The sequence below is a fragment of the Pleurodeles waltl genome, chromosome 3_1, assembly GCF_031143425.1.
Source record: "Pleurodeles waltl isolate 20211129_DDA chromosome 3_1, aPleWal1.hap1.20221129, whole genome shotgun sequence".
NCBI lineage: Eukaryota > Metazoa > Chordata > Amphibia > Caudata > Salamandridae > Pleurodeles > Pleurodeles waltl.
The window spans coordinates 1,625,868,752-1,625,884,794 of NC_090440.1; the positions used below are offsets into that span (position 1 = coordinate 1,625,868,752).

The following is a 16,043-nucleotide window of genomic DNA, read 5'->3' on the forward strand; positions in this document are numbered from 1 at the left end:
CAGGTGTTACAGCTCCTGCCTGGGGGAGGTGTTAGCATCTCCACCCAGTGCAGGCTTTGTTACTGGCCTCAGAGTGACAAAGGCACTCTCCCCATGGGGCCAGCAACATGTCTCTAGTGTGGCAGGCTGCTGGAACTAGTCAGCCTACACAGACAGTCGGTTAAGTTTCAGGGGGCACCTCTAAGGTGCCCTCTGGGGTGTATTTTGCAATAAAATGTACACTGGCATCAGTGTGCATTTATTGTGCTGAGAAGTTTGATACCAAACTTCCCAGTTTTCAGTGTAGCCATTATGGTGCTGTGGAGTTCGTGTAAAACAGACTCCCAGACCATATACTCTTATGGCTACCCTGCACTTACAATGTCTAAGGTTTTGCTTAGACACTGTAGGGGTACAGTGCTCATGCACTGGTACCCTCACCTATGGTATAGTGCACCCTGCCTTAGGACTGTAAGGCCTGCTAGAGGGGTGTCTTACCTATACTGCATAGGCAGTGAGAGGCTGGCATGGCACCCTGAGGGGAGTGCCATGTCGACTTACTCGTTTTGTCCTCACTAGCACACACAAGCTGGCAAGCAGTGTGTCTGTGCTGAGTGAGGGGTCTCCAGGGTGGCACAAGACATGCTGCAGCCCTTAGAGACCTTCCTTGGCATCAGGGCCCTTGGTACTAGAAGTACCAGTTACAAGGGACTTATCTGGATGCCAGGGTCTGCCAATTGTGGATACAAAAGTACAGGTTAGGGAATGAACACTGGTGCTGGGGCCTGGTTAGCAGGCCTCAGCACACTTTCAATTGTAAACATAGCATCAGCAAAGGCAAAAAGTCAGGGGGCAACCATGCCAAGGAGGCATTTCCTTACAACGTGCCTCAGTGCACCGTGGCAAAAAACGTGGGGTGTGACCTCTGCTGCCGACTGGCAGCATGCAGGACAGGAGCAGTGGCTGTCTGGATGCTCCAAAATACACATGTCAGTTTGGCCAGCTGTCTTACGATTGGCCAGCCTGACATGTGCTCTTTGAAGCTCTCCATCTCGAGCTGTTCTAGGCAGCTGGGGAGATTGAAAGCACAGACCTCCATGGCCTGAGGAAGCGTCCAGCCAGCCCACTCCATCCAATCCAGGCTCTTCTCTCATGCTGATTAATAGCATGAGAGTAGCGTCTGAACTGGTTAGGAGAGCTCCACAGCAGAAGGAGGATATGCTGCAGTGGGTGACTACCTTTTATTTTTATTTTTATTGAAATATTAGTTTATTTTGCTGTTTTGGAGGGAGGGATTATTTTATTATGGGTACTTTATTTTGGGCTTTTAGAGGGAGTTTTTTTTTTTTATTATGGGCTTTTAGAGAGGGGTGTTTTATTTTGTTTCCTGCGAAGCGGTGGGGCACTTTGCTCGCCCCACAGCTTTTTAAGATCACCAGCTGCCCCTGCCATTTTGATCTCTGTTCCTATTGCACTGCATGTCAAGGGAACCACTTCTGGGCATAATTATCCATCTTAGCATTGCTCACTGAAGAAAGAAAATGTGATTGATGGAATGCTTGAGTTGTTCTGATAGTTACTCAGTGCCACAGACAGGGGCCAACCATATGCAAATCAGTCATGATTTCTTTCTGAAACTGACGGTCCAGCCACAAACCCCAAAAAAGGCCTGTCCATAAATAAGTGAATGGCAGACATGTTTCTTCCCTGTTGAGCCTTGAATGAAGTGCATATTGAATCTAAAGGCCCCACACATAGGAATAGCCATGACTATAGGGTCTCCATTTAGAGGGAAAGTAGCATGTCAGCCAAGGTAGGCTATACCTTTTTGGGAGGAGGGCATATTCGCTTATTGTTGTTCCCTGATTGTAGTAGGAATGACAGCAAAAGAAACAAAACAACGGAATGGAATGAGTTCCTGACTAAATACCAGTTTCTGAGATTAATTCAAGGATTTCATGATTATTTTTTTTCAGTAGCCTGAACTAAAGGTTTACAGTAGACTTTTGGGGCGTGAAGTGTTTTTAATGTGGTCAGGGCAATTTCATGACAGACCGATGCATTTATCCTGTTTTCAGTACCTGCCACAAGCAAAAGGAGGGATAGCTCCTGCACTTTGCCAATATTTTTTTGTTGTGTAAGAATCAAAAGGATCAATACCTGTTACAATCCCTATTTACTTGATGAAAGAGAGGTCAGGGCAGTGTGGACGATATGGTGGGTGCACATGGTGATGCTAATGATTCATGGTTTAGCATAGGGTGGCGTATAGAAGGCTTCTTAGTTCGTAATTACTGCGTAGCTGCCAAACAGTTATGTTGTTTGAGTTCCTGCTTTGTTGATACATTTAATAATGTAGGCCTTTTTTACTCATATTATGGTTTTGTGGTGGCATCTCATTTGTCTTTTGTTGGGCGTAGCACTAGGACCCTACCCTCTAAAAACATTGGTATAGATTCCTCCATTATGTTATCTGCAAGAGCAAATCATGCCCAAGAGCAACCCATAAAGCATGGGAATTGCAACTTCCAGGCCCAGTGATACTTTGTGTGTGAATGTCTGAACACAGGATTGTGGGTAGAGTGTGGGGCAGTGGTTCGTAATGGAATCTGTTAAAAGTACTTAATTTCAAAACTCTCTGTCTGAAAGAGATCCCAGTAACTCTGTGTCACATGAAACATGTCCTTGAGTTTTTTGAACTTCTAGTAATATTTGGTTTTATTCACCTCAGTACACCTAAGGTGACTGAGACCCTTCTGTCCAAGTTTGGATTGTGGATGTGTGTATAGTGGGGAATAGTTGTGTGTATGCTTAGATAAGGTAAATGTTCATCATGTGCTGTATTTTAAAATGCTCTTCAGCATGTAGAGAAGTGAAAGGCATGATTTTAACGCTTTCCCTGCTAGGAATTCCTCCCCACCCTGTTGTGCTATGCCTTTTCTTTAGCTATTTTGGGTAGTTCACACTTAGGCCTCCATAACGTTTTGTCCACATAAGCTATCCATCCCAAGTTGTGTCCTTTTTTTCAAACACCCTGAGGATTCTAAAGGTACCCAGAGTTTGTGGATTCCCCTGGAGGGGACTGAGAAACTATCCAAAATATAGCTAAACTTGGGGCTTTTTAGGGGGCAGTAGGGCAAATGGGAAAAAGTACTCAGAAGAAAGTGTCTGTTTTTTTTTTCCTTCAAAAACCAGCTAGGAAATGTTTGTGGTGCTAAAATCACCATCTTCCCAGCTTTCAGGAACAGGAAGACTTGTTTTGGCATTTTACTGTGAGATAGCCCCTTTTTCCTATTTTTGTGCTTTCAACCTCCTTCCAGTTTGTGATGGAAACAGGTGTGAAACCTATGGTGGATCCCAAAATGCTGCACATTTCAGAAAACTAGAGAACATTCGGAATTCAGCAAGGGGTCATTGTGTAGACCCTTAAAGGTTTTTCCAAAGAAGCAAAGTGTTGAAATAAGAAAATATTGAAAATTAGTAGGAAAAAACTGCCATTTGTCACAATGTTTTCATTTGTAACTTCCAGTCACAATGACTGATTCACTGAAGCAAAACACCATTCCCAATTCAAGACTCTTGTGGTTGTGTGGGGTATACAGGGTTTCTGGGTACTACAAGAACTCGAGTTACCCAGATCCGATGACTGAACTGCACCTTGCAATGTTTTTTCATTGTGTACTAGGTATAGAGCAATTGATATGGTAACATATAAAGAGTGAAAAATAGGTATCAAGGAAACCTATCTATTTCCGAAATGGGCACAAGATATGGAGTTTGGAAGCAGTAATTATTTGCACATTTACGAATTTGTAGGTACCCATACTAGCATATGAATTAGATGGCATTCCTCAAAATGTCTTCTTTCTTACGCACTGGCTTACATTTGGCAGGCACAAATGCAGAGAACTACAATTGGTAATAACACTTGTTCTCCTATTCTATGTTTCCCTAAATCTCCCAATAAACATGGTACCACACTTGTGACAGGAAAGGCCCCAAAACGCAACATGGATACATCAAATCTTTTGACTGAAAACTGACCATTTTTTGCAATGTGCCTAGCTGTGAATGTTGGGCCCTGACTCAGCCGGCCTCTAGGGAAGCCTAGTAAACATGTACCTTTTTGAAAACTAAACACATGGGGAAATCAAGGGTGGGGTGACTTGTGTGGCTCTCATTAGGTTGTTTTACCCAGAAGCACTTGAAAACCTCAAACTTCGACCAAAAAATAAATTTCCTTGCTTCTTTGTGATGGAAAGTTCCAGAATCTGCAGGAAGCCACTAACTTTCTTTCACCCAACATTTCCCTAAGTCTTCTGATAAAAAATGTAACCTCACTTGTGTGGCTAGGCCTAGTGCCTGCCACAGGAAATATCTAAAAATGCAACATGGATACATCAGAGTTTTCCACTCAAAACTGACCTGTTTTTTGCAAAGTTAGTAGCTGTGCATTTTTGAGCCCTAGTTCTGCTGGCCGCTAGGGAAACCAAGAAAACCTGTACTATTTTTAAAAACAAGTCACTTAGTTAAAATTCAGGAGGTGGTGACTTGCGTGGATTCCATTAGTTTTTTTTTTATCCATGCCCTAAAAACCTTAAACTTTGCCTGAAATCATGCATTTTCTTTACATTTCTGTGATGGAAACTACTGGAATCTACAGGAATTCACAACATCACTACCACCCAATATTGCCCCACCCATGGCTATAAAAACACTACCACACTTGTGTGGCTGGGCCTAGTGCCCATGACAGTAACAGATCAAACTGGCACTAGGTCAAACCACACAAGTGGTGCAGCATTTTTATCGACACAAGTGGGGCAATGCTGGGTGGTAGGAATTTTGTGGATTACTGCAGATTCCAGAAGTTTCCATCACATAAATGTAGGGAAAATGTGTGATTTCAGGCAGAGCTTGAGGTTTAGAGTGCATTTTGGGTAAGAAAATCTCATGGGGTTCACAAAAGGCACACAGCCCTGAAATCCTCTGGTTCTCTAATTGTCAAACATTTCTGTGGTTGGTAGCTTTCCATGGGTGACAGCTGAACTCGTCCCAAGCCTTTGGGGAAAGCTGTGTGGTAGGAGATGTGCCCCCCCACACACAGATTCCAGAGATTTTCCTCACAGAAATGTGAGGAAAGTGTGTTTTCTGTCAATGTTTGAGGTTTGTAGGGCATTTTGGGTAAGACAATGGTGTGGGATGCATGCGAAGCACAGCACCCTGGACTTCTCCAAATGTCTAGTTTTCAGAACAGTTTTGGTCTGCTAGGGTTTTGCAGGTGGCAGCTTACTCAAACCCAAAAGTGCAGCTGTTCACTATTGCAAGTGGGATGATACTGGGAGTCAGTCACTCTGGGCACATTTCTAAAAACAATGCCCAAAAGAACCAAGTGTCTTCTTGCTTGCCATTGGGATGGGATGCTTTGGTCCACAGAGGAGCAGAAAGACTCTTGTGGTTTTAGGGGTAAGGGTGGGGCCTGATGTTAGGCTGGGAAAAGCCAACCCCCTTATTTTACTAACAATGTGTTTTGCTGCCATACAGTGGACTTTCTGCCCCTCTGCGGGGAGGGAGGATGTCATATCAAGGGTAACTACCCCATCTGGCCCCAGGGAGGTCAGAAAAACTGTTGCCTCATTTACTGTGATTGGGGGCAGAGTCGTGCCCATTCTGGAAAGCCACCACCCCTATATTTAAAAAAAACATCTTGGCTTCTAGTGGACTTTTTGACCCTCGGGATGCATAACTGAGGTAATTAACCCATCTGCCCCCTGGGGGGGGGCAGAAAAACTTTTCCCCCATCTTTATGGTGGTAGGGCATGGCCATGCCCATTCTGCACAGCTTCCATCCCTACAATTTAAGGAAAAAGTAATTGCTGGTGTCTAGTGGGCTTTCTGCCCTCCTGGGAGTGGCAGAGATGGGTTCACAAAGACTGTTCCTTGTTTTTATGGGGGTGAGGGCATGGCCATGCCCATTCTGGGCAACCCTACCCCTACATTTAAAAGAAGAGTAATCCCTGGTGTCCAGTGGGTTTTCTCCCCTGCTCCATCTGACCCCTCCAGGGGCAGAAAGACTCTTTACTAATTTTTATGGGGGGGGGGCATTGTCATGCCCATGCTGGGCATATATATAAAATTCCCTGGTGTCTAGTGGGTTTAAGGCTGAAAATTTCCCTTTGGTGGGAAAGCACATGTCCTTGCCCAAGGGGCTGCTGCCCCATGGCCCTGGGGCCTAGTGGCTGGCTCTCTGCTTGGGGTTTGCCCTCCTGTGGTGATCCCAAAGCAGGGATCCACTGGGGAACAATCCAATTGGAAAGAGGAGATCCCCCTTTCCAATAATACCCCTCCCATCTAAATCAGTGCTCGGGTGACAGAGATAGCCTCCAGAGCACCCATGCAGCAAAAGTGAAATGAGCCGATCAGCTCCTTTCACTTTCATTATCATTGTAATGATATCAGCCCACCATGCACACTGATCGTCATGTCAATGAAAACAAAAAAATAACCTTGGGTGCTGGGGAAGCTGTTTTTAGCAAAAGGAAATCCCTCTGGGGCACGCACCAGAGGGATTTATTTTCTCAGGTTCGAGGATGGCACAGAGCTGCCCTCAGCACACGAGGACTTGTGCAGGGCATAGCACAGAGTCGTCCTCGGCACACAAGAGGGTAATATTTAACCATATTTAAATTTGTATTATGTCTTAAAAAACCTAAAGACACCTGTTGACTGTAGACATTTCAAAAGCATTCATATTTTTATACTAGTGGTAATCTAGTACTTTAGTTTTTAGAACGCATATGATAGAAGCAAAGATAACATATCTGTCTAATGCTTTTTAACTGGGTGGAGTCTTAAGGTTTGTAAGGGCCTGGTGGGGAGCCAAGCTTGTATTTCAAATAACCTCGTTGACTGATTCACTAATGTGTCCTTTATATGCGAAATGCTTGTAAGTCCACTAGTGCTCAGGACGTGACGCAAACGTCCTAATCAATGGCATTCTTTGACTGTCAGCTTTAGGACCATGAATGGCAATGTACACTGAGCTTGGCTATCTTGGGATGTTAGAGGATCCTTAAGCAATTATCAGCATAATTATTTTCTCCTCTGAGTATCCATCATAGAGGATGCCAGGAGGGTTCTTCACCACATCTACAGTTGTACTGTGAGCTTCCTGTTTCTTATCGTGTGTCCCTTCATTTAACTCACCAGCTGAGGCTGGTTGGTGCCTCGCCAGCCAGGTCTTTGAAGAAGATGTGAATTTAAGCTGTAGGATCACCTTTATATTTCTTTAACTTTCTACACAGAAGCTGCAGGCACTTTGGTGCTGGATAAAGTCACCAGAGAAGAGGAGGGTCTGCAGCAGCCAACCCAGATAAAGCTGTTGGGGTGTCCTACTCAGCTGCATTGATTGTCTGTATTGAGATGCTTTTGCTGTATGCTAGCCTTTGCCACAGGAAATGGTGTGGAGTTGTATGGTTTTGGACCCACGCCTTCAGAATCTGATGCTGTGCTTCCCATTCTGTCACCTTAAGTCCAGAGTTAATCTGTCTTTGTAAAAAGGCTTCCCCTGTGTCTCATTCATCATTCTCAAAATCGCTTACTGTATAATCTCTGGCGGAAAGTGTCCCTAGACAAGAAGGAAAGACATTGTGATTAAGTGACCTGCACTGCAATCTACCTGTGCGGCCTTTTTATTTGAGTGTAGACAGTCCTTGGTGTTAGAGCAGAGACAATTTTGAGACATGGTGACAAACTTTTTTTCATTTACTTTTAATAGTTCTAAAATGACATTCTGGCTGAATTTTGAAATGTGACCTCCAAGGTGTTAGGCACATGGTGAATTTGTTCAGACATTGTATGCCTCGAAAGCTGCTCCAGTCTTAAGGAATACGTTTTCCACCCAGAGAAACTCTTTCCCTACGCCCGCAAGTTTGGGGATGTTCTGCTCCCCCTTCTCACTCAAGAAAATGATTTACCCTGTCCTATGGTGGAGAAAATCCCTGACCCTGACCACAATGTGAAATGCTTTACAGTGGCTTGCTCTTGCCTTGGATTAACTGCTGCATCATTCCATAACTGTTCACGGCTGTGCCACCCTATTACTCTTGAATAAATGAATTTACACATACTAGACATCTTTTTTTAAATACTTAGCTATTATTTTCAGCGACGCATGTTTGTGGCCAAGGATCCTCTGTGGAGCAGGACCAATATGCATTATGACGTGGATTAGTTGCAATATCAGGGAAGGTTTGAGATCTGTGACAGTGTTTTCATTATCATAAAGTTCAATTTTGATGTATAACCAATGTAGTTGCATAGCGCAGAGTGATCTACAAACATATTTTAGCTTTAATGTCAATATTCCGGCTGATGTAAAGTACCTATGTGTTATTTTGACTTTGATAAAGGAAGTGTCACTGTTCTCAGCTCCAAGTGCATGGCCAATAAGAAGTTTAGTCAATTTTACTCCTGTGAGAGACAAGTTCTAAATCCAGAATGTATCTAAAACTAGATTTTCAACAGGTAATACCTACATGGGTATGGGATTCCCTCACTTCCACATTGCAACAGGTGCATGGAAACAAGAGAACAAGAACTATAGTGTGCATGCTTTCTGTTTTATAGAATGGGGCATTCTCCTGTAAGTTGAACAGCCCAGATCTGTGTGTGCACATTAGGGTTTAGTTCATGTAAACTGTCCCATTTAATCACATGTCCAAAAAACAGTATATTGCATTTTTATAATGAAGGTGTCATTTGAAACTAGTTCCTAGAATTTTCACCTTGGGAAACAGAAAATGAGCAAGTGTCAAAGACTATAGACTCTGAGAGTATGCTGCACACCATTTGTAGGGTAGGTAGCAACCTTACATCAGCAACCTTATATCATTCAAGTTGAGTTGTAATGTAATTTATTCAGCCAGTTCTTCAATTTCTCTGACTACTGATAGTCAGTGATATCTCAGCAGGTGTTTTGACTTCCACAGCAGCTCACTTTACACTTCTCTTCTACCTGCGATCTTACCCTTTCTAACTCACTTTTTGTGGGTACAGTTCGAGATGGGCAGGTTCTCCCTCTCTCTGCTTAGTTGAGGCGAAGATGACCTGAGCATTCCCATGCAGATTAAACCATATTGCAAGGTAATTTCTACACGTCATGAGTGAATTTAAAACAACAGGCTAATCAGAATTCTGCCAATCCCTTTCTTGTCTTTATCCACACTTGATAGGACTCACAGCAATAATGTAAATCATGTAAGTATTACAGAACTACCTCCATATGCAATAATTAACAAGGGTTCATCAAGGTCTGCCATCTTTACACATAACATCAAAATATATAGCATGCGTTTGTAAATCGCATACTCACTGCATGTGGCTTCTTGGTACTGAATACCAGATGTTTATTGTTATACTACTCAATGTATTGCCTTCAGAAGGATAAGAGACTGAGGGGGTCATTCCGACCCTGGCGGCCGGCGGTATGTTGGCGGTAACACCGCCAACAGGCTGGCGTTGTTCCGCCAGCAATTCTGACTGGGGCGGAAAAGCCACGGTCAGACCGCCGGCCCCTCCGCATAATCCCCAGGGCAGCGGTGCAAGCACTGGACTGGGGGTGCCCCTGGGGGCCCCTGCACTGCCCATGCACTTGGCATGGGCAGTGCAGGGGCCCCCAGGCATAGCCCCATCGCGCATTTCACTGCCCGAATTTCGGGCAGTGAAATGCGCGACGGGTGCTACTGCACCCGCTGCACATCAACATTGCCGCCGGCTCTATTACGAGCCGGCGGCAATGTTGATGTGCCATTTCCTCTGGGCCAGCGGACGGTAACGCTGTTACCGTCCGCTGGGCCAGCGGAAATGTCGGAATAGGGAGGCATGAATACCGCCGGCAATGGCGGTATTCTGTCTCCCCCGGCCTCGGCGGTCTGAAGAAAAGACCGCAGAGGTCGGAATGACCACCTGAGTGAACACGTTGGAATTTTAACCTGTGACCACGTGGTCAGATGCAGAGTCGTGTAGTGTGTGTATTAGTTCTTTGAGCTGTCAGCCCAAGGCCCAAGAAAGATGTTTAAAATTAACATTACTGACTAAATAGTACGTTTTAAAAAATAATAAAAAACTTGCTCTTTGTGCTCAACCTATTTCTCTAAATTCTTTCCTTATCAGAGACTCTTGAAACCATAGAATGCATGTATTTTCCAGTTGTCCTCTAAGCTTTCGTGTATAGCCGTTACTTTCTCAATAATACATATAGCTTAAATTGATTGTAGAGCTTTCAGCTCTCTGCTGTTATTATTTCTCAACTAAGTGCTACTGTTCAGAAAATATGTATGCTTGTTTCGGATTCAGTCTGGCCGTTTCACTCCTAAATAGCTTGAGGCTGCAACATGCACATACAAATGTAACATTTAACACAGTCTTGGTCTTTGTAAAAGATTCATTTGTGTAATTAAATAGAAGACACACACAAACATTCAAGACTAATTTGCTGAGTACACCAATTTGAAAAATAAAAGTGTTTTTGCTAAACATTTGAAAGAAAATGAATCAGTTTGCCATTTTCCATTTTTTTCCTCTTTGCAAATCAAAGTGTCTTCTTTGTTTGGGTTGTGGCTTTTGATCTCTGTTAATACCACCCTTGACAGATCATTAATTAGTGATCTTTATTCTTGACAGGTTCCATGCTGAAAGTAACTTCTGCAGTGTAAATCTGGTATCATAAACACTGTTGTGAGCCAGACAACTGAAACTTTCCCTCTAAGGCAAATGTCTTTACTAATCAGTGACAAACTCGTCATGACAGCCGGTCTGACAGTTTGCTCCTTGACTGGCTTTAGTTCAACTACTGAGTCCAGTCAGGAATTCCACATGCAGGGTCCTCAACAGCAATCAGTCCATGTTATTTGAATGTCTTGTTATCAATGTTGTTGGGCGTGTCAGCCTTAGGGTGATCTTCCTCCCAACTTTTTGACTTACTCCTCCTTTTTTGCTGATCTCGTTTAAGTTGACCTTGGGACTTGGTGCCCTTTACCACTGCTAACCAGTATTAAAGCATGTGCACTCTCTTCTTTAAAAGTGGTGAAATTGGCTTGCACTCACTTGGCACATTTCTGTTACTTGTTAGTCCCCATTAAAGTGGTACTACTAGGGGTGGGAGGAATTTTTAACTCTAACAGCGGAATTGGAGTAATTTAGTAATTCTGCGTTACTGATTTAACATGGAATTACTCATTCATTTTGCCGTTCCACCAGCAGAATTAAATCAGCACTGTAATGATACTTAAGCCATGAGCATTACCTCTATTTTTAAAAACCAATGCAGATTCAACTTTAATCTACAATGATTTTTAAACATAGAGGGACTACTCTGCATAAAGCCTTGTTTAAATACCACTGGACTGCATATACCCCTCAGTGCTGATAAGGGCACTGAGGGTTATGAAATGCACTGTAGTGCACTGCATACCCCTTGGTGCCCAGGGGCCCTTACATATTTAAGGTCACCGATTGCTAGGCAGTGCACTGTAATGCAGTGCATACCCCTCAGTGCCCTTACATATATTTACCAAGGGGTATGCACTGCACATTGCGGTGCCAACTCTGCCCTTTGGCAGAATTCAGTAGGATTTAATGTAATTCCACTGAATTTTGTAGAATGAAACTCCTCCAATTCCACCCACCCTTAGGTACTACATGTGTATGTTTGTTCCAGTCCAGCACGACTAGATAACCACAGTTGGCACATTGTGCTTCTAGGCAATATTTTCACTTGAACCTTTTAAATTCAATATCTCTGATTATATGGGTTGGATTTTTGTCATTCTGATCTCAAGTCATTTATTACAGTGTACTCTAATTTTCTACATTGGTGTGGGATTTTTCTTATGCTGTGTTTCTACTTTATTACTGTTTGAAGTTCTGCATAAATACTTTACACATTGCCTCTCAATTAAGCCTGACTACCTTTATGTCAGACTACCACATGGATAAGCACAGCTTACTTTAAGTAGGTTTCCACCCCCCCCAACCTGGAACACATTTCTAACAAATATGATATAAGGCTTTGTTTGGTGCTTTGAAAACTGCGCTGACGTGATTTTACCTGACTCCAAAAGAAAATTGTTCAAAAGCCTGTTTGGGAAAAAAATATAGGAATTACAAAAGCTTGTACACCAGCAGTCATTCAATTGTTCATCATGGCACACATGTAATAGGCCTCAGTGCAGCCAGAGGAATCCAGTAATATGTATGTCTATTTAATATGTGTAAACATATTTAATTGTTGTACTAGCCCAGTCGCACAAGCAATGGATAATCAAATATAAATGCAAATACATGTGAATTCATGGAGAGGTGATATAACATTAGAAACTGAGATAATGCAGGATAGAGTGCAGGAGGTGTCCTATGAAGAACATTTACAAATGCAATATTCTTCAGCTCTCACCTTGATCTCTGCACAGAATCAGACGATATTCTTGGACTCCTGCACAGATTAAATTATATCCTGACAAAGACATCTGAGTGTTTAAAAAATTATGAAAGCTACATTTTCGAATGTTATTTAAGGATGGTGTGATTTTGAACGGTGTGTACCAACTGTACCCACTAATTGTGTCTTCCTTTTCATCAGGGTATTAAACACCACTTTATTTGAAAGTTGGGAAGTTGTTGGCCCGTATCCTTCGTGGTGGGTCTTTAACTTCTTACTCTTACTACTTCAAGTGTTGCACTCTTTTTGGTCATACCTCATTATCAAGATTGCCTGTAAAGCTATTTCAAAAGGCAAGGTAAGAAAATATTTGTTTTGACTGCCATAAACAGCACTTTTTATAATTGCTTAATTGTTTTAAATTTTTATTACAAATCATATTTCACTGAATAGTTGTATTAGAAAGGAGTAGGATTGCATCCACATTATTTTACGGAATATTTTAACATCTAAATCTACATATTCAAAGTGGAATATAAAACGACCATTGGAAAAGCCAATAGGCCTCGGCTTTAAAAGGCTGATTTATTGGCTTTGACAATGCTTACTTATCTGCTGTTAGACATGAATGCATGATTCGTGAAAAATACACTTGCAATGATGACAGTCTTGCAATGTGTTCTCTATTTTAAAAAAATCCAGTTCTCGATGGCTAAGTGTCGTTATGCATGGTAGCGATTTTCCTATATGTAAGTTACCGTTTTAATTTGTGAATTGGCAATGTTAAACAGGTAAATGAAAACTAAAAAAATGAAAAATAAAGTATGCGCCAGAATGGAGACGATTGTAGCAGATTTTGAACACTCACTCCTAATTAGTGGTTTGGAGGAAAGTCAAGAAATTGTCAGTAATTTGTCAGCAGTTTTTTCTACAGTATGTTTAAGAAGCAATGATTGAGTTTTTTCAGCTAGTTGTGCAGTGTCCATGGCTCATTATTGGATCATGTCTATTGGCTGTTGCTATTGATAGAGCGGTCCGTACTAATAATTTACCTGTGTTCGGACGCTCTTTAGGCCGATTAATCTTTTGACTTAGTGGGAACTCTCTGTACTCTTAATCGATCAGTCGCATCAAATCAATAATCAATAACGAACATAAGCAACACCTTGAACAACATAACACTTAACAATTAATCCAGAATACATTTCGGCGAACCCTGACCTTTCAGCCAGGAATAACCACACCAGTTTATTTCAAAGTTAGTGAATTTATTTCCCTATATTAACAGAGCTAGCACAATATAGATGTGTCTCAACACCAAATGATAGACATAAATGAACATTAATAGCTGTCCATATCGTCGAAACAAGTGCAATCTATGTAGCATTTGAATCACAAGGCATTCGATGATGGCAATGCAAAGCACTAATACGATAATCTGTAATGGGCTAATTGCGTACATTTAGTCAGCACAACAAGATCTCAAATTGCATCGTGCGACATATGGAATCCTCATCTAACCCCAAATTAGCATCGGCATGTGGGACTTCCTGCAAAACAATTTAGCAACATCAATTTAGAAAACTCCTAGCTAGGGACCTTGTCAAAATCAGCAGTTGGTTACCTAAAAGAAACACAATGCAATTTTACAATTTCCTTTCATATTTACCAATTACGATCAGCACACAAGGAAGTCTTCGTCTCACAGGTACCGTTTTTTCGATCAACATGGGCCAGGACAAAAGGGCAAGGGTAAACGGGGCAATCGCCTCACGGCGGCGAGTTAAGACTACTACTTCATGCAAAGGGACAAATCAAAGTTAAAGTCTCTAGGGCAAGAATCATTAAAGTCTCTTTCTCTCGACTAGAGAAAGCATCAAAGTCTCTCAAAATGTCGTCGCAGCAAAGTGGGCCATAATAGCTACGAAATGACGCAATGTCGGACAATAGCTGGTAATGGCTACCTTCTTCTCGTGCACCTGGGTTTTATAGACAACAGTTCCAATCCAGTAGGGTCTCCATTGGAGGGTTCATAGGTTAGCTTCAAATTGTCCAATCAAAAACGACAGTTCTCAAGCTTTTACTTAAGCATACATTATCCTTGGAGATGGGTACGCAAATCGCAACATTGTCTCTCAATTAGCTCACTTTCAGAGCCTCCATTGTCCGCACCTGCAAGTCGACCTTGAATTAAAGAGAAAATATGCCATGCTGGCACGAAACTTTAAGATAAGCATGTGAACAGTTTCTGTGGAAAAGTACAGCTTCAAGCAGAAATACACGTTTATTAGCACAATGGAAAAATACGAACATCTAAACCGTGAGACCAGGCCACTAGGCCAAAGCCTCCGCTAAAGTAATGCTAAGCTAAGGCATTTCAAACAAGCAAATCGTAGCATACGTTTATGATTATGTCGGATTAGTGCAATTCTAATACACCACGTCATATAAAGCACGCATATAAATGTTGGCAAACTACTCTAAGGGCACATTTTGTCCCCGTACAATCTTTATTAGTCCGGTTAATGTCACACATGATTATTTCACACTACGTTTATGCGTAAATAAATCAAAACCTTCATTTTCTGCTTCATCAATCCCTCCTCTGATGACTACTTGTCATCACACACATTTAGCCCACAAATTTTTATCCCATTAAAATTCTGTCAGCTCCCTTTTCCTTTTAGTGCCCCTAGTTTGCGCTTTATATTCTTCTGCCATTCTTTTCATGATTTTCTCTTCTTTTCTCCTTTTAATTCTTTCCATAATCATTATTATTCCCCTTTTTATTCCCCAAATTCCAAATACACAAATTATCACTATAAATATTCCTTCTATTATTTTCAATAATATTCCATTCCAAATTCCCCCAATCCAATGTCCCACTGAAGCAAGTCCCTTTCCAACCTTCTCCCACACTCCTGGTTCTTTCAATTCCTTTAAATCTGCACTTTCTTTTGTTAGATTAGCAAGCATAGTTTTAATTTTCACACTATTATCAGGTATATAGGTACAACAGTGTCTTGCACCAATCATTTTGCAAACGCCTCCATCCTTTGCTAAAAGAATGTCTAAAGCAAGCCTATTTTGAAGAGTCATGGCTCTTTCCGCTGCAAGTTCAGCATCTATCAGGATTATAGCACCTGAAAACTTTGTCAGCATGTTATCCACTATAGTAGACAACTTTCTTATTTTGATGGAATTCAGCACAACTCCTAATGAAGGAATCATGGCTCCAAATATATCACCTACCACAGCAGCTGCGGTCTCTCTTTTCTGGATACGATGGGATCCAGGTGTCTTTTGAATCATCGATACGTCATCCAGTTGATAAACCTTTGGGAACACTATGCCCAAATAACATCTTCCCCACCATCCCTTTGGAAGACGATAATAGGCATTATGCCCACAAATATAATATACCCCTGGAATGACAGGGTCAAGTCCGTTCATCATGAATGTCCATTTGGCCTTAAAAATAAACGTATGTTTACACTCACTCGCTCCTACAAAAATATTGTCATAATAAGATTCACCTCGATATATACAAAATTTCCCTACATGCCAAGCATCTAAAGCTATTTTCCCTTGTGTCTTTATTGCAGCAAAATCATAATTATCTACT

The 16,043-nt window shown here is 41.9% G+C and overlaps 1 protein-coding gene across 2 annotated transcripts in view; it reads left to right on the forward strand.

The window, feature by feature from the left end:
• Positions 1 to 16,043, forward strand: part of CERS6 (ceramide synthase 6) — a 958,460-nt gene that overhangs the window by 755,028 nt on the left and 187,389 nt on the right. For both annotated transcript variants that reach the window (XM_069225278.1, XM_069225279.1), the window contains exon 9: positions 12,620 to 12,776. In XM_069225278.1, coding sequence (XP_069081379.1) covers positions 12,620 to 12,776 — 157 coding nt within the window. The remainder of the gene's footprint in view (positions 1 to 12,619; positions 12,777 to 16,043) is intronic.